Below are 24030 nucleotides of genomic sequence, written 5' to 3' on the forward strand. Positions count from 1 at the left end.
GTGAGACGGAGATTGACCACTCAAGTGCTTGGCTCACTCCGTGGCAAGTTGGGCTGGATCGTGAGGTTTATCCACAAGTTGGAAGTAGTTGAGAACGAAAATGGCAAGCCGAGATCCAGCTTCTGATCAGCTCGTTAACTACAAGAAAACTGTTGGGGTAAGTGCAGATCATTCCAACCTTAAGCATTGCGCGTGATAACCTAAGTACTAAATTAGGGCAGTATTTGTTTTTTCTTTTCATACATTGGGTATATTTACGCCATGATAAATCTCATGTAATGCCTGATAAGTGTGACCGGTATAGCCGATACGTACACGAGTATATTTTAAAACATTTTCAGTTGCCTGTTGTTGAATACTGATTTTTCACTCGGCAATGTGATAGAAACATTTTCTTTGCCAGATTGACGCAAGTACATAGTTTAACTCTACCGTAATATATATATATATGTCACATGTATGTGCCGTGTAGATGTGGTACGGACGCCCATAATGTTTGGTACACAAGGTTGTTGACCCGTAGAACCGGTCCCACAGACCTTGATCTTGGAAAGGTGGTCTGGATATGAACTAGATGCAGTCATTAAAGTACTGACCACAGGGTTAGACAGCCCTTTATTGTGCGTTGGATTGCTTGTTTATTCTATACCTTACCACTTCTCGGAATCAATGATGCTTTAGAATGAATACTGCTTGTGCGATTACTCTACACGGAGCCTGCGACTGCTATTTTCGCATAGGTTGGAATTTCTTGCCGAGGTCTCTTTACAGTTATCTTGATTCACCGCCAGGAATTGTCTTTCTTTAAATATTTGAAATTCATAATCCAAACTACGGGAGTTAATAGTGTCACCTGTTACTTGTAATAGTGGACTATCAAAGCCACCTCCAAATGGACTACAGTGCGTTTCCTAATTCTGTGGCGTCTATCAGGCGCAGTTAATGAAACTTTGGTTTTGAAATACATTATCCTTGAGACCGATGTTTATATAGAGTTCAACGACGAACTCGTCGTATTCATTCAAAGCTTTTGGCCGAAATTAAATTTACCATTGAAACCCAAGGGTATCTTCCAACGCCAAGTCATTAATCTGTCGGCTTTTGTTCAAGATTTTTATTGTTTGCATTATCTCTATATTTTTATGTTACTTGGCTCAGAGATTGAAATAATAGCTATAGAATTTAAAACGCGTCTGGAAAATTGTGTATAATGCCAGTGAAATTTCCAGTGCCTCTATGATCTTTAGTTAATATTCCATAGCAAAAAGATTAAAATTTAACGTCTCTTTAAGTGGCCCGTGCTATGAAAATGAATAAGGAATTTGAGTATCTCACATTTATTTCCCAACCTAATGCCGATTTTTCTGTTAACCAAGTCTCGTAGGTATCGCGTCATTCGACGTGAACGATTTGAAATCAAGAACAATATGACGAATTTAAATTATCTCCATTTAAAAAATATTTAATTAGTTTGGTGTCCATTTTCAAAACGCGACAAAGTTTTCATTAAATGAAACAAAATAGAATGACGCCGTAACATGTAAGAGAATTCATAGCTCTACTAATTGCAGGTTAAGCGCGATGCCTCTCGGGAAATATCTCCTTATTCTTTGTTTGATCAGAGCCATTTGAGAAGGAATATGCTCCTCAGCGGTTTTCATTTGGTGGCATGGAATTTCACAGCAAAATTATCATACCAAGAACACACTTCCTATTTTTGGAATTGTAAGATTATTATATGACCATTTTTTTTATATGTAACATTGAGAAGATGATAAAAAAAACGTGTACTCTGAAATTATCATTTGTTTCCTGATGGAAAAGCGCATTAAAATTTTCCTCAAGCATGTAATATGGCGGTGCCGGTGACCACGGTTGCTGAATATCCAGGAATATGTTAACTAGTGAGAGAGGCCATCAAATCCCGGCCCACATTCAACCACCCCATCTGCTCGACGAGAAAATTTTATGGACCAAGTCGCGGCGCTAAATGCTCTTTGGATGCCCCAGTGGGTAAACTTTGGACTTGGTGCAAAAACTCGAAAATTGGGCAGGGCTTGTTTGCTTAGGGAATCACCCGTATACATGTCATTGTAGTGTTCGTCACTTGTGAAAAGCAAACGTTCCCGCGTCTGTCCGAGCATGTTTGGTTTCCACCATGACGTTGCGTTCTTTCTTATCATCAGCTGCGGAAATCCCTGCGCGTAGCATACGAGGGGCCCAAAAAGCAAGTAATGCCTTCCAGAGATTAATTATGCAATAATTCCCGATTCTCCGTTCAGTGTGTTTTTATAAAGTAATACTACTTACTCGAAATATTCAAATGCTCTTTTATAGTGATAGCGATGAGGAGAATTTGTTCAAAAGAGTTTGGAGTTGTACAGATTCCATTGGAAGCAAATAACAGTATAGAAAAATGCATTAATCTTATTATGATCCCGTGTTTTTTTTACCATATAGATCTGGGTACTTATTTTGTCGCGTGCGGCCTATCGATTTTTTTAACGAGTCGATCATAATGTAATGGCAATGTTTGTTATTTCAGCATATTTTTTTATACATTTCTAAAAAAATTATTTTTTCACTGTTATAAATTTAGAAATGTACTGCTGTTTCGTCTGTCTAGGAATGGACCTCAATAGATGGGAATGTGAAATATTTCGTTGATCCAATTGTAATGAAACAAATACATTCTAAACGCACATTCAATCCATCATCTGCCGAGGACTGATGTGCGCAGGGGGTCGATGCGTTGACGTTATTTCATAGTCATCCTTGGCTATTCATTTTTTCTTACGAACACATCTACCTGTGTAACAGAAAAGTCTTATTCCAGTTTTATGCTAGTAATTCCGAGGAAATTACGGGAAATTTCTTTTGGAATAACTGTAGCATTAAGAAATATTTAGGCTCACAAGTATTTTTAAGATTAAATATTGACAAAATATCGTGGATTGCTTTCTGAGGCATCTCATTGATTCCCGGAAAATTCTCAATCATCCCTTTTTTTGGAAAATTTAAAATGTAAGTACCCGTCCATTTTACGGTAATGAGGCTTATTTAAATAAAGTATGGAATGTTCAATTAAACTTATCATGACTACCAATTTTTTCATTTTGTCTTATTTCTCTATTCATTCTTGAAATTATACAGCTTACTATTGCTAATACTACTACTCCGGTATATAATACGGTTTTGACACAATTGGAATAAAGATTGTATATTTATTGAGTATATCTTTGTTTTATAAGAAATGTGTAGAAATGGAATCCATCTGAGGTTTATGTACAGTAAATACGTATATTATTTTCAATTAAATTTAAATTTTGAACAACTTTTGTAAATGGAAGGTAATATGAAATAATATAATAATTTTTACTGTCGCAATTAATACTTTATGGTTTTACAAGGCGTTCCATAGCTCTAGTGTCATTTAAACGTTTTATTGTTTTTCCAGTTTTGTTGCGGACAGCTCTTAAGTTAATTTCATTCTAAATATGATTGATTTATTGCACCATGTAAATGCTTAGCAAAGTTAATTTTATTTGCTGGAAGGCAGTAAATTTATGATAAATTAATGAATTATGGCCGCCTTAAATGAGATGAAACGAATTGCCAAGGAGGAAATCAACTCAAATCTTCTATAAACCTTCCAGGCAAAATGAATAAATTTTCCCTATTAGAATATCATTTTCGACTTTTTTAATTGCCTTTCCACAAAGACGTCTTAGAAAATGATGCCTTGCTATTTACTGCCACTTTTTTATCACTGCTTAAGTGGGAGTTGAATTCTGTTTAGCTTTAGTTTTTACTATTAGACAATACGGAAAATGCAATAGGAAATAAGACTTTTAAGTTATACATACAGCCTAGGGCTGCGAGGGATATACGTAAATATGGCCCAGGCAAAAGGCACCTATGTCTCTCGATTATAAGTTCCGAATGACCTCATTCATGTTCTGTTCATCTGTTTTTAAGTTTCCCTTTCAATCCCTCGTCCCTTCCCGCGGGGGCAAATTCCTGCTACCTGCAACGTTGGGTCGCATTCCCTGCCATTTAGAGACTCTTTGGGGGTAGAGTGTTTCGTGGTGCATTTTCATGTGGTAGTGATGTTTCAATTTCTTGCTTGTTGTGTCCTTGCTTCCGTGTTGTAGGATTGCTTTCGTGCTGCATCATGGGGTGCAGTTTTTTAGTTGTTTTCGGTATATGTGTTTGCATGAGTATTGGATGAAGGGATTTTTGCATGAGTGTGTGCGCTGCTGTGGGTGTAATTTTCCGTTTTGTTTTTTTGCATGTGGTATTTTTCTTTTTTACGGTTGTTACCTAACACCCCCCGCCACACGCCCTTGCGGCGGCTTGCGGGGTATTATGTAGATGTAGATGTAGATAAATTGAGTATTCGATCAGATCAAATGCGGCTTACACACCTAATTTATTAGCTGGAGCTGCTTTGTCCCTAATGGTTTAGATAAAGACATCATTGTAACGCAAGGTTTTCAATTTATGCATCCGTAAATACATCGTTGGTCCGAGCAGGGGCGATGTGCGATGATTTTGTACCTTATGGCTTCCCAGACTGACGATCTTCAGGTATTCAGATTTTTTGTTAACAGTACGTACACCATAAGTCCGATGGAACGTTAAATCGTTCAACCCTTGTCACCCTTCGTGGAATGCTACTGCCACTTAACCGCCCTTTTCCACGTCATTCAATTGGGATGAAATATCCAAATAGCCTTTGGATTTCACGTTCCCTCTGGTGTAACTAATTTCGCGTGCAGTGAATTTTTCTGGCCATCGGCGACGAATACACTCTACTATCATAACTTTTGATCGCGCTTCGAAACTTGTTTCATTATTTTATTTAAATTGATAGTTGTTGCGTGATTATGATATGTCAATGCCACCGTAGTTTGTCTTTTGGTTTCGCCCTTAACATTTTCGCGCAATTTTCTTCCATTTGAAACGAAGGCAATTCCAGTTTCGACCAAAATAGTTTTGTGCTTCCGCAAACCATTCAAACTACGATGTCATCCTCAAATGACAGAGGTCATCTGCCGATCTTAGAACTCAAATAATCAGCACGACGTCTGTGGGGTCGTATTAAATGTTCCTCGCGTTTTGTTGGATTACATTTTCGATGTTTTGTTGGAAAGCATGTTTCAATGTAATTTAGTGTGGAAAGCTGTTTTGGTTCTAAAAGTACAACGTATTTTCTCTTACCTTATGCTTTATTTTTTGGGTAATTCACGAGGGATCGGGATGGTGCAGTGGCTAATGTACTAGCCTCCCTCCCAGAAGGTTCGAATCCCGGCTGCGACAGATTTTTTCAGTGGTGTCCCGATACTTTGTGGGGGGCACTTTGAGTTAGTACGCCGTCCGTCGGATGGGACGTTAAGCTGCGGACCCCTTGGCGTCTTTCGTTAAGAGTAGCCTGATGCCGACGCCGGATTTCTCTCCACCTTTTATCCTTTCCCATCCATCTTTAATGGCGCAAATGAGTGAATGGGAATGAATTTGAATTGGTTCCAATATTTTAATTGCTGACTATGGGATGATTGCGAATAAGTAATGATTACGAAGACGGCCGAAAATGTTTCATTCATGAATTCCGGTCCGCCACGTATCAATATTATGTATGCATATAAATAAATATATATATATATATATGAATATATATATATATATGTGTGTGTATATATATATATATATATATATATATATATATATATATATATATATATATATATATATATATATATATATATATATATATACTATATATATATATATATTTTTTTTTGTATAAGCGCGACCAAGAAATTTTCCCTTGTGAGGATGAGTAACTTTCCTCAAAACTGGTGTAATATACAGTAACGTAGTGAAATGGGTTTTGTATAAGAATTGCATCATTTGAGTGCATGCAATGATAAAGAAAGCAACTACCTTTCTCTGGGAACTTCATCATTGTAAGCATTGCATTATTTTTTTATTGAGGTGTGTCTTAATAGTACCTTATATTGGTGAGTTAATCTCGAGAAGCATTTCTGAAAATGTGAAATCGTGTCTGAAGACACGTGACGCAGTTTGATGGTTATATAACACATATAGTAAACCGGAAACCCTTTGATGTCTTATCTCTTTCCGGTAATACTTCATGTTTGCTCATGCTGATCCTTCTCCGTATAGTTGCGTCAGTTCTAAGATCCTACCTCTTTGTATCTAGCGTACCAATGGCAACTGTGAACAGAATATACCATGCAGTATTTTAATTAGTAGGAGTTGGAAAAGCGTATTTTTAAATAGTTACTTGTAGTTGCTATGCATCATTACTGTTTACTTTTTAATTTTCGCGTATGTGCGTTAAATACATGTCATTCGTCCGAATTGACAGCACATTGAAGATAATGTAAAAGGCCAAGGTACCGCATATTCCTTCGTCCGTTGTAATTATAGTCATAAGACAATATGTTTCTAATAAAATATTTAATGAAAATAAATGTTGGTAAATCATCGCCTTATTTTTAAATAAAGTCGCCTCCAAAACCCCGGCACTTTTTTCCTTCAATTTGCTCGTATTTTCACTACAATCATAACTCTGCAGCTATGATCCCTGGACAGAATATTCATCATTTAAGACGAGTTTCATTGTAAACATTGCTGCACATTGAGTTCCATTGATAATTCTTAATAATAAATACAGTACAATATTATCGTGTGTTATAAGAATATGTATTTTAATTGGTAATACTTTTAAATGGCATTTAAAAAGCACTCTTTATAACAAACAGCAAATTTTCGATACTTGCACCGTCTAATATTTGGATAGACGCGGTCATATTTATGTACATGTTTAGATTTGGGCATGAAACTGCTTTCACCTAAAAGTTTTTACTCTTACTTGATCGTGCATGCAAATTTTGGTTTAGCGTAATCACATCCATGATTTTTTCTTCATGATCCGTTTTATTTCTCAATTATTAATAATAAATATAAATTGGCAATTTATTCGTTTTGAAGCTTTAATAGTTTTCCCAGCAGTGTTGGATTATCTTAAACATGATAGGAAATAGTCTTAATGACGTACTAATAGAGCAGCAAACTTATGTTTACTTCTTACAAACTTCATTTTCATGGTTAAAGTTCCGTTTACTTCGAACTTTTTCAAAGCGTTGGACGGAGTATGCCAGGCATTGTCGTGGGCGTTTTCGCCTCTTTCGTATCCCATGTTGGTTACGCCTCCGGATTCGATTCGAATGCCCTTGACCCAATGGGGTGATGGCGTGGTACTGGACGAAATATCTTGGCAATGGGTATTTACTTACAAACTTACTGCGTAGCTCAGTCGCGCAAAACGCAGATACAAGCGAAAATATTCACCTTTATCACGCATTCGAGAATTCACTGCGGCGTATATGTCCGCTGTCTATTTCAATACACTGTCTTGTTCGAAACAGGAATTAATTTAAGAATTATGAGAGACAAATATAAGCACTTATGTCTTTCATGGAATTGTTTATTTGGTGTGGTCATGCTATAATCTTCTTGTTTGCAAAGACATGTCTCTGTTAAAAGGTCTGCGTTTGTCTCTTAATTTTCTTGAGTTGTAATCATTGTAGTGTAAAAATGTTATCATTCCTCTTTTAATATTCTTCTCTCTTCAGCGGATGTAAATATGCTTTATGCTACCGCGTAATAGGACAAAGTAATGAGATTAAATTGAAAAAAGAAAGAAACGTGGTAATGATAATTTCGGATCATTTGCGTTATGGTCATCCTTGTATTTAGATGATTCACCATTTTCCTGTGTTTTCCTTACCTCCCAAGTTGATAGATTCGAGTATAGTTGCTGGAAAATCTATTTATCTGGTAAGTACTCGGTATGCTCGTATAAATACGTTTATCTTATTGTTAGTGACATTTAAAATGTCTTTTAAAATCACTGTGCTGAAAGAAAATACCTTTATAAAGAAATGAAAGCCTTTTTCATGCAATAGGAAGATCAATACATAATTTTTCTTAGTGGTGCCGCCTCAACCACCTCCCTTGTGTTTTTAAAACCACTAATACTTACGATTTCTTCAGAACTTTGATTCACCTGCTACTTTGTCTTGCAATCAATGTCTAAGTGACCATTCCTTTTAATGGTTTTCACGTGTTGCCTTAAATAGCAAAATAATTTCTATCGTTGGAGCACGTAAAAGTTGGCGCCACCACCACTATCATCATTGCTTCTGTAGTAGTGAGAAATACTAGGAAAGGGAAATATGTTGTCATCTCTACGTCAAATGCTGAGAACGGTAATCTTAACGTTAAACTTAGAAAGAAGGAAGGAAGCAAGTGAGAAAGCATTTACGATGGAGAATCAATTCTTTTTCAGCAGGCCACGCAATTCAATGGGTGACAAAACAGTAACATAAGCGAGTTGTGCCAATGGGCACGCCCATTCACATTTTCCAACTGATTTGAGAGTAACGACTTTCGGCGTTTCACTTAGCGCACTCAACCAGACGAGGCCTTATGGCACTCGCGGTCAGAGATAAATGACTGCATTGTTTCTTCTCATACCTTTCATTTTGTTTACTAGACACTCGAAATATAGGATCTCGGTTGGCCAATCTAGTCACGAAAGGACTAATTTGAGTGCGTTCGCCTCTTCGGCCCAAATTTATTTCACCCTTATGACTAAGAATCGAAATCAAATTACCCTCAGAAAATTACTTTTGAAGGCTGTTCTGCTCTCGCGTCATTGGATTCTCGGATTGCTAGCAACATCAGGGAATGAAGGCAGTTTGGAGATCGCAGTGTGAAATCAATGAAAAACTTTTTTTCTATCCAATGATTTATATGATAGGCAGGTAAAATCCGAAACGTTCTAAATTTGCCGAAGAAATCCCATGTGTTAGCCATTATTCCAAACCCGGGTTTGAGGAAATGTGCTGTAACCAGGTGCAATCAGAGTACCATCAAACCAAGTACAATCCAAAAACGAATTGGCTGATTGAATGTAAAAAAAACTCTTTGCCGGTATAATTATTGAATTATTTTGGGCAATTGTCGGAATAGTACGAATAATGTTATTTTCATGAATTAAGAAAGCAAAAAGAAAACCCTTTCTATTCTTACGAAAAAAGGAAATCTCAGGTTGGTCTAACGGCTAAAAGTGAATCCGTATCGGAGGCGCGGTTTGGTAACCAGAATATCCAAACCTGGACCTGTTAATCTTTACTGATTCATTCCTTGCACGATGAATGTTTTGATTCCGTAAATCGTCCGGAGGAAATGAAAGAGCTCTTTCACGAGCGTGCGTACAGTCTTCTTCTCGAACCTGCTGAATCATGCTATATTATCGACAAAGGAATTGGGACGATGGCGTGTAATGTTTCTACAGAAATGTATATTTTGTGCAAAAATAGGGCTTGCAAACTTTTAGTTGTGAGAAAAGTGAGTGGTTAAATCCGACACGTGTATAAGAAAGCCGCGTTCCGTCGCTCATCCATCAGCCTATAGATGATGCAACCGTAGAATTAGTGTACATTTAGTGATTCACGAATATGAGAAACTCGCAAATGTGAAGTGTTTACTGTAGTAGTCATCAAAAAATAGACAAAAAATGTTTGAAGTCGGTATGGGCGAGCTCTTGGGGGCGGGGGGGAGGGGGAGGGGGAGGGGCGAGAAATCTCTAACTAGAAAATCACGGTTCGCCAGTTGAAGTCAGCCTTGCGTTTTATACTCTGAGACTAGGTGTTCTTAGACCATGTTTACATTATGGATATGTTTTCAAATACTGTCTCGACCTTAAAAACCATTAATATTGCGGATTCTAAATGGTTTAAATGGAAATGCATGAACACTACAATGTTTTGTAGAACTCCTGCAGTGTTTTAAATATTTATTGTTATCGGAGGGGTTAGGTTTTAATTTTTTAAGTGCCTGTTCTATAGTCCAGTCCCGTAATATGGCAGTGATGGAGATGGCATCCTTGTTAGTCTCAAGGCCGCTCGGTTCGCGTGGGGAATTCCGTATTTACCCACATACGCCTCGGCATATGTTGAGAGTACACAAATGCAAGGGTTCTGCGTCAGTTGTGGCGAATACCAAGACAGCGGGTCAAGAATAACCTTCCGCAAGTGGAAGTTACTCGATTTTTAGTATACATTTAGAAATGATTAATTGCTGCAATTACGTGACGGTGCGAGCAAATTCTGTCATGGATAAGATGCGGACGCCAGTAATCTTCGGTCATTTCTTTAACTGTCCGTCATTATATATATTTCCCTCTGTGTGAACATTCAAGTGGAATAATGTATGAACTGCTTCCCGAGGTCGTAATTCTTTTATCTGCAGATAAAGTGGAAATCAGTCTGTCGCTGACCTTTTAAGAAGAATTTTTTTATGGAAATGGTATCAGGTTAGTTACAATATGTCGGAGACTCTCGATAAGCAGCCTTTTGATGTCAAACAAAGCAGAAACAGTTTTTCATTGTACTGAGTGCGGCAAAATAGCTTCCTTTTTTCAAACGCAAAACGCTTACAAAAAAGGAAGTTATTTCGCCGCACCCTGTAGTATCCAAGTGTTGGTTTTCATCTTATTCTGTGTATCCAATCCGTTTCCTACTCCAACCGCTGATGATTTCCGGCCATTTGGTTGGTTTCTGGTTTGTGTCACTTGCGGGGCGGGTTTCCTTGTCATCTTATAAACTTCCGTGATCCAATAACGTGTAGTGGAATTTTAAAAATCTAAACTTTTACCATTCTGAGAATATTTAGCGTTAGATACATTTATTACAAAAGAACGAAAAACATGACCAAGAAATAAAACAGATTTATATTCATTGACTGTTAGACTCCTTGGAGTGGTTAAGGAGCGTTTAAAATGTTTTGATTGCCTACTGATTGAGAGGCTCCTTGTAAATACAACGAGTGTAATCTAAAACCAGCTATTAGTAATTAGAATTGCAATGATTTCGTAATTGTTTTGATCTTCAAGGAGGTAATCTTTACTAATTTACGCGGTGATAGAATCCAACGTGGTACGCTTCGTAGGTGACGTCACCCCATCGAGATGCACTATAAATCTTTCCACAGATATCGATTCCTTCAAATTATTCTAAAACATTAAGCTATTTCGAATTACGTTACTGGAAACGAAGAATTTTACGCTAAGTGGCAATGCCCTGCTGATATGTTTAGCTTGTGTACGATAAAAAAGGGCATTTAAAACTCTTTAAAACGAAGTATTAAACACTTGTGCCAACGCTTTTGCCATCCTCGAAGCTATTCTGGTGAGCCCTTTTTCGTATAGCCTTGAGCTCTTACAGCGATGCAGTCTATCTCCACAATCGTTGCAAATCTCTGTTCTTTCATAGGTCTTTTCAGTTTTTTGAACAGGAAAGAGTCGCAGGGGGGCAAATCCGGTGAATATGGTGGCTGAGGCATGATTGTGGTGTTGTTTTTGGCCAAAAAATCTCTCACAAGCGGCGAAGAGTGAGCAGGTGCATTTTAAAGATGCAAAAGCCATGATAGTTTTTCCACAATTCCGGGCGTTTTTTTTCGTATGACACTTCGAAAACTGCATATAACTTCAAGGTAATACACCTTATTGACCGTACGACCTTGTGGTAAGAACTCTAGATGCACTACGCCACGGTAAATGAAGAAAACAGTGAGCAAAACCTTGACATTTGATCGAACTTGGCGTGCTTTTTTCGGTCTTGGTTCCTCTGGGTTCTTCCATTGGGACGATTGAAGTTTGGAGGCCATAAACATAAACCCGTGATTCGTCACCAGTTATGATCCTTTTGAGCGAATCAGGATCATGACGGACGTCATTCAATTGCCCCTGAGCGATGCTCATGCGACAGTTCTTCTGGTCAAAATTAAGCAGTTTCGGAACGAACTTCGCTGACACGTCTCATGCCCAAAACATCCGAAAAAATTGCATGGCAGAAGCCAACCGATATGCCAACATCCTGAAAATTTTCTATAATAGTGATTCGACCCTTTTCCAAAACAATTTTCTTCACTGCTTCAACGTTTTCATCTGTTGTTGGTGTGCTGGGGCTTCCAGAGAGAGGTTCGACATTGGCATCTTCTCAGCCATCTTGGAAGAGCTAATACCACTTATAAACATTTGTTTTATTCCAAGCAGACTCACTGTATGCCACTGTCAACATTTCAAGTGTTTGTGAATGCTCAATTCCATTTTTTACACAAAATTTGATGCAAATACTTCGCGCCATTTTTTTATGGGAGAAAATCGCCGAAAACAGCAAACCACGTCTAGCATTTGTATTTGTCAATAACAAACTAAGTGTTCTATACAGTTGAAACTCTAAACATATGTTTGGTACATGTGTACCAACAAAAAAAAATAAAAAAATGGAAAATTGAATGTATGTTGCCACTAAATTTGAAAAGTAACCTTACTTCTTGAACAAATCTCGTATGTTTACTCCCGCAGAACATTCAATCCATTTCAATCTGTTTTCATTCAACTTCTATATTTCTGTGTTCGATCCCTGACTATTATAATGTCTTTTTCCGACTCCTAAAAGATTGCCTTAAACTTGGGCGAAGAATAGAATGTGCCATAACATGCATCTGACAGTTTAGTGGGAGGATGTGAATTTGGGAAATTATGGGTTATGTGAGTGTAAACGTATGGATGACTTAAGGCACCAATTAAGGCGATTCTTTGCTGTATTCATTATTTCTTGTGCTTCACTGTGCATACATAATTGTTGATTTTCTCATTAATCGGTGCATGCGATTGATAAACAGAAGTTCATTACCGTTCAAAAGCTAAAAAAATTGAGAGAAGATAAGCTAATTTTTGCATGATTAAAAAGAGCAAGTGGATGGCCGACGCCGAATGTCATGTTGTCTCTCGTGTCCTTTGGTCATTTACATTTTTTCACGTAATTTCGTTTCAATCATATGCTTTCCCTGGAGTTGCAGATACTTATTATTGCCATCAATTGTCTACCGCCATTGATTACTGGCACATTGATGTCTATGCATATTGCCGTTCTTCTCCTTACGGGCACTCGTATGTATTAGTGAAGTTTAATCGGTAACTCACTGCCATAAAGCTATCACAGGGAATCATGTTTCATAGGCGTTTCCTCTTCTAGATATAGGAGGCGGCTCGGTGCTTTCGATTCAATTCAATGGTGGCCATTTATGTTATCAGCTGCGATAAAATTTTTCCCCTGTTGTTGGTGCACGTATAACTACGTTTATTGCAATTGGGGCAAGTTTGGCCCGAAAGAGATGAAGATGCGTGTGGTTAACTAGTATTTATTCTAATGGGTTTAGGTGGTGTATGTTTCATATTTATTTCTTGTTTCATAAAATACTTTATTCGTGGTCTCAATTTATTCTTAGAAATATTAAGATTGTCGTTGAATTTATATTGTAGATAGGAGTAATTTTTTGTATTTTTTATGTGTACATTTGTATGAACTGAGTTGCACACGAACTGAGTGGGATTGGAAAAGTAAAAGTCTTATAATTCATCTCTTACTATTCGGCTGAGAGGTTATTTGAATCAAGCAAAGTCTGTTTGAAAGTAATGGATCAAATAAACTTTGCATTTCGACACTTTGGGAGTTCAAGTTTATAACTCGAATTTGCGCCTATTAGGTGGCGAGTTAAAAGTGCTTTTCGATCACGATGAATCTTCTAATAGTGATTCCAGGTAAATGCCCACACACTCTCATAATTAAAAATTACCGAATTGGAGCTAGATTAATATTACATCCCACTTTGCTCTCATTTCCCAATTCAGTTGCAGGAATACCAAATTCGCAATGTGTTGAGTAAACTTGGGGAACGCTAGTGCATTCGATACCGCAAGATAAACCCCAGTTATGACGTAGCTCGCGAAAAAAATCTGAATCCGGATTAAACGGTGTTCGAATATTTGTTGTATATCATAATGCAGGAGCGCTTAATAGCATTAGGTTTGCAATAGCCGGCTGAGTTCGATTTGGTCGGGATTTCATCACCCTGGAAATATTGCGCGTCGGATGGAATGTCGAAAGGAAATCAGAACAAATATCCATTTTACAGTTTGGCTAAATATTCATCCTTTTAACATAATAACCATGTGAGTGCTAACAGTTGTAGTATCTGGCGGAATACTTCTGCAGACAGCGATGAGAAGCTGATAGACACTTGTCATTGGCGAGCGATTTCCCTCTGCGCAGCGAAATTGACATTCTAACTTTCATATTCGATAAACATCGACAATATAAGTGTAACCTTTGGAATGACCTTCGCTTCTTTATGTGATATCACGAGAGCTCACATCTCCTCGATAACTTAATCCCCCAAATCTTTCTCTTCGATAAAGAGTAATCTCATGGCAACCTAATCCAACGTAATCATCTGTCCCTGCCTTGTCATACTACTGCATCGGTGTAATGGCTCTACAAGGTTTGAATGTGGCCGGATGTTTTTTCGTCGGCATCCAGACAACCCGTACGGGGCCCAAGCAAAGGAGTTGCCTTCACGTCAACGTGAAAGTCCAACGAAAATCTATGCCATGATATAAACATGGCTTTCTCGTTGTACAGTAATTGCCCCTCTGAATTATCTGTGCGGTGAACTGCTTTCTTTTAGAAAGAAAGAGCCATACGACTATTTTTAATCAATGCATATATGTATGTATTACCGACCTATTTTCCTCTTTACCCATTTACAAGGTGAGCTATTTCTAATCCATTATATGCTCATGTTTAGTTCGGGTGACTGGAGGTGTTCCTTTCCAGCCTAGACTCGGGAATAGTGGAAATATATAAATATTGGAAAGTACAACCGAATAAATAGTTGAGTGCTTGAATGACTACCGGTTCCTGTCAAAACGCCTCGTACAATACTTAAAATACGAACATTGGCAGCTGTTTAGGAATGGCATGGGAAATAAAATGAGCACATTTATGCAATATTCGAATTTGACTGTTGCTGGAAAAATATTATATGAAAGGTTATCTCTCTTGTTTAACGATAAGGGAATCTCCCCCTCTATGTGGCTAGTCGGTTGTTTAATTTATCATCAATATTTCATAAAGGAGCTATCTAGCATTTCAGATAATACAGATGATATAATTGTGAATGCTAAAAAGAAACGCGATGTATCTGCAAGGGATTACTACGCGGGGCAAATGTTCCGGTGCAAATACTATCATGAGGTAGTACGCGTTGGAACAGACCCTTCTCAGCCGGTTGCTCAGAAACTCGTTTGTCGCATTGCCTTTGCGAATTATTGACTGTAACCAGTGGAAGACAGCTCTTTCTATTCCCTTGTATTCCATGAAATATCGCAAGTTCGCGATTGAGTGCGTCCGTAAAATTCGTATTTGCCAAATTATTATTAGCAGATGGCGTCTACTTTGCTGTAATATTTATCCACTGCGATGAACATTAAAATTTGGTATGAAATCGTTTCCGGTCGACAATACCTAAGCATATGTGAGTGTGGGCTGTACGTGCCTCTAGCAACGCGGGAAGTATATCCATTCAAATGGTCTCCAAGCCCCAAACTTTGCACATCACTATCTAGGGAAAGGGCTTTAGTTTGTGTAAGTGCTAGATCATACATTTTACCCCGTTAGAGATAAGGCGAAAAAAGAAGAATTGGTGGTAAAATTGATGCTAAAAATCATCGTCAGTTTCTGGGTAACCATTCGGAATTGAAAATTCCCACTAAAATCTCTTATGTGTAATAAAATGTGTAACTATTAAACCAAGTTAGAAACAATGATATTTTTCGTTCACTAGCATTTAGGATAGAAACCACAATGAAAAATACATCAGTCCACGTTGTCATGCCATTTCGCAAATTCACTTTTTACTTTCCATTTTAAAAAATTGCCTTTCATCCGAGAATATTTGCTATGAAAAGGGTAACAATGTAAGTATTTGTATGGTTTTCATATTCACATTTTACAGCCTCCCAGGTAAGTTTAAGGGGTGGCGTGTTCTGATGTTAACCTAAAGATCGCATATTCTCTATCCAATCAAAAACTGAATTATGTCTTTTATGCAGGATTCTTCTTCTTATGAATATTTGTAATTTCCTAATAATCCTTAGGGAGTAATATTCCCGATATAATTATTTTCCACCATTATTTTTCCCAAACACATTCCCTAGAAACATAGCGTTTCTACCATCTTATTTACACGAAATTCTTAAAAATTAAAATTGGGTTACAAATCCTCTGAGCCCTTTATCGTCAAGTGTACCTAGATCCAACAACCCCTGTGCTATGTGAGAAATGATTTGATATTGATAGTGCCTCGGTGCCTCTTTACACTGTTCACCGAATTTCGAGTATCAGATACTACTGATAGACTCATTTTGGAAATCACTGTATGGTAATTGTTTAAAAAGCTACGTTTGATGGTTTCAGTTTGTTCCCCGTATTCGTTCAGCACACACCATTTAAAATTCGTGCTAAAATTGTTTTAATGAAAATACATACCTTAAAATCTATGGGAAACACTTGCAACAGTTGCATTTTAGCGGTAGAAAAGTACCGGATCCTAAGTCGGGACGCGCAATCGATTGAAAAAACCTATACACTTGTTAAATTGTATTCAGCCCACCTTGTTCTAAGACTGCAGTTAAAAACTCTGGTTTCTAATTTCTTTGTTGACCTCACACGACGTATGCAGCAAAAATGGCCTTCACAGGGGGAAGAACAAGAGCAGCAGGCCATCGACTTCACCACCCACAACAGCTTCCTCGGGCCATGAACGATTGCCGGATTTACAATGTAAATTTTCTATCCTTACGCGATGCAGGAAATTTAGTCACGCATCAGAAGAGGAGCCGGACGTCGTACGAAGTCTCCCGGCCAAATCTCGTCGGGATGTTCTTACAATCGGGGAAAAATTTCTAGGGTAGAAATAATTCTAAGCTTTGTTTTTTCTCCTCTCCCCAAACAGGTTCCCCCGAAAGAAAAGAACATTATATGAGAAACAATGCAAACTGCTAAAGAAAATACTATGAAAACCTTTTAATAGGGTTGAATCAGAATATGTTAAGCGGATATTGCTGCATGGTGATAGATGGCCATTTAACGCACTCTTTAGGCCAGGTAGCAAAACACACACAACACCAAGTAAGAGAAAGTTGTTACCGTATACCTTGCGGTAAAAGTCTATTTTACTTCAAGCGGCGCTCCTTAACACAAATAGAATAGCAACATTTAGAAGGACACTCACGCGGTAAATTGTTAGAGCTTTCGCCCTTCTTATAGGCCTATAATCCAAGGTATACGTATATATATATATATATATATATATATATATATATATATATATATACATATATACATATATATCCATATATATACATATATATATATACATATATATATATACATATATATACATATATATATATATATATATATATATATATATATATATATATATATATATATATATATATATATGTACATATATATATACATATATATATTTTTATTTATATATATATACATACATATACATATATATATTTTTATTTATATATATTAAAAGTCTATTTTACTTCAAGCGGCGCTCCTTAAGTTACCCAATGTTAGAGGAGTAATGATATCAGTTAAGCTATGTTCCATTTTAACGAATATATATTGCTTAATATTTTGCCATCGATATTTTTAGTGTTCCAAGAAAAATGCCTCCTCTTATATGTAAAATGATTATCTGATTCGTTTCGACCAATCACAATCCACTTGTCGTTCATGAGAGCAAGGAATTCCCCATTCAATCCGGGTACACACAACTGAATACATTTTATTTAAGATTATGTCGTCAATATAGGGAGTGGAATGTGTATGACAATGTAGTATAAAACGTGAGTGAGCGCACGTAGGCCAGCGGAATACAAGCCTTTCGCAGATCGAAAAAAAACGAGAGGGCTGAGGGGGAGGGGCTCGTCGACTTTTGGCTCATTGAGGCGAACAAACGCGGCGCGCCCTCTTAAGAGGACCACTGTGATCCATCTGTAAAGAGTGGGCTTCCCCTCCAATGATAACCACGAACTGGAACGTTGTAAGATATCTTTTAGAATATATCGCCTTGGATTAACAAAACTAATCAGAGCTGCAGTTTTAGCAAATTGTGACTGCCGCCATTTCAGTACCCCGGCGCGAATTTTGCATACTATTACGGAAAGCTTTGCCTTGATGCTTGGCTGCTTGCGTTGCTCAACGTTAGAAGATAAGTGATGTGGAACCCATTGTATTATCATTGTTTTAATAGTGAAAGTAATGCATTAATAGGGAAGCTATGTATAATTTCAACCTAACTTAGAGACACTCGTCGATTTTCACCTACTACACATTACTAACACTTATGGAATGTGGACCTTCTTGTTGGACACATGCATCCTTTTTCAGGCAGAAAAAGGTCACGTTTGAAAATTATATTTACGCGGGGAGTAAGCCCAAAAGTGCATATAATTATCCCAGTTAACACCCTCTTTTTCATGTATTTCACCGATAACAACCACAAAAACATGATGCTTGCAGCATGCTCTTACTCACCCACACTGAGGCCCTGGTTCAGCCAGTCATTGGTTCTGCGTGCCGTGTTAGAAAATAAATGAATTAGTTTGTTAAGTGAGGGTCATGAATATTGCTAATTAATTTGATTGTAAATATTTTATATGCAGTCTATTTAGTATCATAAAAAGATTATATTTTACGTATTTCCTTTATGGTATATGCATTTATACATATTTTTTTCACTTTGTCTTGCCAAGTGGACGACATTTTCACTTTTTATTTTGGAGTTTTATTTAGGACGCATGATAAGCCTTGCCCAACTTGGGTTCTTTTTTGCGATTTCTCTTCCCTCGTCTTAATTTGCGATGGATCGTAAATCGGTGCAAATTTTCAATTCAATTCTTGAATCATTCATTTTCATTCGAGCCCTTGTACCATTGAAAGGCAGATTTCGAACTAAACTATTATCTTCTATTGTTTCACGAGAACTTCCTTTGTTTGCCCTACATTATTTCCTTCTTCCTTTCTTCGTAATATCCGCTTGCTTTCATGCTGTAATAAGCCCATATGCTCTCCTTTCTATAACTGAACAATCAAAGTAATGATCTCTTTTTACTTAGTTATTAAAAGCTTTCGCTAAAATATTTTACATTTCAACTAAAGCATCCATAAATCAGAGAAATGGGAAGTAGGTGGTATTCGCTCTAAATTTACTTTGACGCCGCCCTCAGTTGCATTTTCAATCCCTTCGTGTATAAATAAATCGTGCACCACCAAACTGAAATGAGAAAAATTATTATCGATTAATTATTAATTAATTTCAACAAATAGCGAATTTTGTTCCAAAAACAATGATGTTTAGAAGAAAGAAGGGGAAGAAGACATGAATTATTAGATGTTATGAATAATACAAATCACGGCCGTTTGCCGAAGTTGGATTTTCATGGGTGAGAGATCTTGCTGAGTAGACTTGGTCTTCCGTTAGCAGTCATATGTATTATATAGACGCTGTGTAACATGTTCAACTTGTGATTCCAGTGCAAACAGTTAGTTAAAACATACTGAACTTTTTCGTATCAGGTGTACCTAAGGAAGTAAATGGAAGGTAAAAAGAGGAATTAATCAGGTTGTTGTATAAATTGATAATAATGAATTAAAAAATACGAAAAGTATTCTTTTAGAAGACTCCGAGGGAGAATAGAGTCCAAATTTCAAGTCAGACGTATGAGAGGGATCCATTTTTGTCGAGGAGAAAGATAACAGGACTCGAGAAGGTTATCTTCTTCAATGTTTTTCTGGCAGGGTTATCTTATACAGTGGCGAAGGTGTTGTAAAGACCAAAGTCACTGAGGAACAATTTCTCATCGATTTTAGCCATTAAAACGCCTTCGCCAACGTACAGGATAGCTATGTTAAATTATCAATTGAACTTTGCCTCGCCTTAAACTAGTAGTGGACTCGTTTATAAACTCTTCATCGCAATTTTCCCTGAATATGGAGTAATTCTTAACCCACCAGCTCGGAACGAGGCGAGCCTCCCAAATCACAGATATATTCTTGAGGAAAGTCTACATCCATAAAACTATTATTCTATGTTCTTACCCTTGGGTTTTCCAGGAAGTAACAAAATTACTTCTGAAGGTTACGGTAAAAGAAGAAAGAAAAACACTGCCCAAGTGGTTTCATATCAAAATGCTCAACCTTTCACAATGACAATTCAAATACCACTAATGGTAGCAGAAAGATCTATCCAAATCGCCCAACTTTATTGTCATTAATTAGCAATAGTTACCAATACTTCGGTAGTTCGATTTTAATGAAATATGGAGTCGGTTGACCACCTAAGATTTCAAAATTGCTGATTGGTAAACATTTTTTGTTCAACCAGAGTATCATTCGTTTGGATGGTTAAGTTTGCTCTCAGAATATTCGTGGGGTGCTAAACGCTACCCGTGGACGATACACTCGAACACGATTTATCAGTAGTATGGACTTCGCCACTTATACTGGCCACGAAAATGAACTGGAAAGGATACCTCTTTTGTAAAGAGAGCGAAAGGCTGTTTAGATTCATTCCGTGCGTAAGAGAAAAAATCGGGTCGGCCAACTGACAGGTAATTCGAAAGGGAAATGTGTAGCACTGGGGCTTGCACACAACGCTAGCGTGATTCAAAATTCTACCATGTATTTTTAAGCGGCACATTCCGGACAGTGGTAACTAATAGATGATGGTTTCGAGTTAGTGGTCGAAAAGTATATCCATTCTAAAAACCCCGAAAATGTAAATTAAAATTGCATGCAAAATAGTAGTTTTAATAGCATGTTTCTATCGAATCAAAATTTTCTAGGATATTTTAAGGATGCCTGCCACCAGATATTCCTCACTCGTGTGTTACCTAAAATGCAATCCCATCCCCTCAATGGAGAGCGAAGTTGTATCGGTCTATAGCTTGAAAACTGTCGTGATAACTTGACTGATCGAAATCAAATGACGCGATCTGAAAGTTACAATAAAATTCAGAGGTGTTGCGTAAGCGCTTCATAATTATGTTTGTAATGAAGTAACAGACAGATAAGATGAAAGACTGGCACACTTGGATTTGTTGGAAGTTCTTTAGAAGGCGACTCTTATCGAAATCTAATCAGAGAAACCTTTTTGGTTGGAATTTTATCATCTCAAAAATTGTGCTGGGAGTCTCTATTGCTGCTGCCAATAACATCAAAAGGTATTACATATTTGGTAGCAGTGAAATTTTCCATGGTTAAAAAAGCCTTTGACGAATACATTTTCATTAATGATATCATTTCATCATAATTTCGCAAGTCCGAGTGTGGCTTCGTATGTGTGTGTTATGTGTCAATGCGGTAGAATCAAGAACATTAAGAAAAACTTAATTTTCTTGCCTGGTCACACTTAAGCGTGCAGAGTAGTATGTATGTAGATAAACATATGCGAAAGTCTGCCGTACCCAGTAATAAAAAAGTGAACGGAACTTTCCTTAGCTTTAAGTGATAGTAACAGCTAAGAAAAGTCAACGTATAACCAACTTAGGCGCTAGAAAATCAGGCTGGAATGGTCGATATAAGCGCATTTTCTAGTACATACTACAAATCTGGTTATTTTCGTTCTCTCTAATAATGTTTTTCCGCAGCTGACCAATCCAACGCTTCTCTCCGTCTCTGCCCCCTCTTCCTGTTTTCATACACGCCAAATTTGAACATGAAAGGACATTTCCTCGCATTGTGGAAGAGAGGATAGGTTTTCGTACGATGAAGTATTTCTCAATGTGGTACATTTTCGTGGTATTAATGTAAATAAAATGTGTGATTTGTTGACAAAGTTACACAATGCCTATTCGTGGCTTGTACAGCTTCTAGGAATAATAAAAGTAATATTACTTTGTCATTACGAAGTGTTTCACCCAGTTATTTCATATCCAGGAGGAGTCCAAGTCTACCTGCTGGTGAGAAAATGTTTCCAAAACGACGATGGGGAGTATAATTTGAGTTTCAGATGTGGATTGGGAAATTAAAACTCTTAATTGATAATATTGACTTTTCCTAGATTTTGCCCGAAAGAGCTTAAAATGTAAGCTATGATTTTTATATTTTTCGCTAATGCAAGTGGAAAGTAATCCAACTTAAGAAATACTACAATTAGTTATACCCCGATTGTTTTAGGATGACTATGGCCCATACGAGGAAAGTAGAAAGCACTACACACAGTCGCTGATCCGTTGCCTCCTCGATGTATGCCCTATGAAACAAGTCGAAGCAATATTCGTCCGGCTAAGAAGGCTGTGCTTCTAGGTCATTCGAACAATCCCTGCTTGAGAAGTGGGCTTTTATCGCAAATAATAACCCCTATCTCGATTTCCCTACATAAATCTCTAATTCACTGACGTAAAGTTGGAAGCTTTAGTCACAGAGGAGAAGGGATCATTGCCCCGACTTGCCATTGAATTGAAACTCTCACCGCCTCATGCCCACACCTCGATCGGTCGACCGGTGGAAACACGTGGCACGCCGGGGACTCCACCTACTTCAACGCCTCCGCGGTCGACGGCTGGTGTCGCTGCCGACTGACCTGAATGGAGGCAACAACCTCTTCCGAGCTCATTACGTAATCTTGGGGAGGTGGGAGAGGAATTCACGAGAATCTAGTCTCTTTGAAAGGTACCAACCCCGTCTCTGTAGCGAGGCTAAATAAACTTCTCGATGCGATCTCGTTAATGTTTTTGAAAGCCAGAAAAGATTGTGGATTCTAATGTAATTTTTGCAGCACTTCCGATTCATCGCGTAAATAATCTGTTATTTAATATCCGTATGTAACGAAAGATAAAGCTTACATCGGCTCTAGGACACTTCGCAAATACAAGTTTTATAAATATAAATATTGTAAGTTACAAAATAAATTGGCAGGTACGGATGCCAGGACTCATTTCTATGTACTTATGTCTATCCATTTCTTGGAGTAATTAATTGAGGTGGTTTCCCGTTGCTTTCCTTATTAGGCTGTTTAACGTTATTCAATCTGCAGTAATCAACCTTGATACGTGAGGATTCATGCTCACCTGATACGATTTGGGTGAAGCCGAGCGCTCCCGGGGATTGTACATGGGCCCTTCGGTCAGGAGTCTAATACCCTATTGTAATACTTGAAGACGTTGATATACAATGATAACGTAAGGCTGGAAATATGTTATCATAATTATTGAGCCAAAAAAGCTGTTTTGATCACTTTATATAATGGTTATTAGCTAGGTTTTTTGATGAGTGGATGTATGTGAAAATGTATACGTATATGTAAGTGCAGCATGTAATGGAGCCTTCTCAGGTAAACTTTTTTTACATTTTTTTACTATGACGTTCACAGTTTCGTTTTCAAGAATGATTAATGCAGGGAAGAAATATATATTTTGTTGACAAATTTGAGAGGGAATTATCTTATGTGGTGAATTGTCTCTTGAATTCCAGCACTTCTGTTGGAATAGTCCTAGAAAAAGTTAGCCACCTCCACCAAATGACCACTCACCAATAAGATTGGGTAACACCATCCGATTGATCCAATCTTCGCCGGACGTCGGTTTGTTAAAAAAATTGGGAATGGGAACCGTTGCCAAGAATGTGCATGGCTGAAAGTGTCAGCTAATTGTAACCAAGAGCCAAAAATTTTTACCGCGAAATCAGTGGTAACTTCGCGAAATCTCATTTTGAAAAGTGAGTGAAATAACTTAGAAAATTTAAGTGAAAAGTTTGTATTACGGCATGTCCAATTTCTTCGCATTGTTGACACTTAAGGCACAATTGTTTTGTTGGAAATCTCAGATCAACGAGAAATAAAAAAATGTTAGGATATTTTTTTTGCGTAGGTATATGATAGAGGAGAGTGGCCGGATGATTTGTGGCTGTGCAATTTTAATGCCAGCCGAGAAAAAGAAATACCTACTCAATGAAACTTGAGGAACACGAGACCATCATTTCTTCCTACCCAAGTACTGTTTAG

At 37.5% G+C, this 24030-nt stretch overlaps 1 protein-coding gene across 1 annotated transcript in view; it reads left to right on the forward strand.

The window, feature by feature from the left end:
* Window positions 1-24030, forward strand: part of Cat (Catalase) — a 43482-nt gene continuing 19452 nt past the window's right edge. Inside the window, exon 1 of the mRNA XM_071590292.1 lies at window positions 1-157. Within this exon, the coding sequence (XP_071446393.1) occupies window positions 101-157 (57 nt within the window). The 5' untranslated portion in view covers window positions 1-100. The remainder of the gene's footprint in view (window positions 158-24030) is intronic.

This window comes from Hetaerina americana, unplaced genomic scaffold (assembly GCF_022747635.1).
Source record: "Hetaerina americana unplaced genomic scaffold, ioHetAmer1.1.p SCAF_4, whole genome shotgun sequence".
NCBI lineage: Eukaryota > Metazoa > Arthropoda > Insecta > Odonata > Calopterygidae > Hetaerina > Hetaerina americana.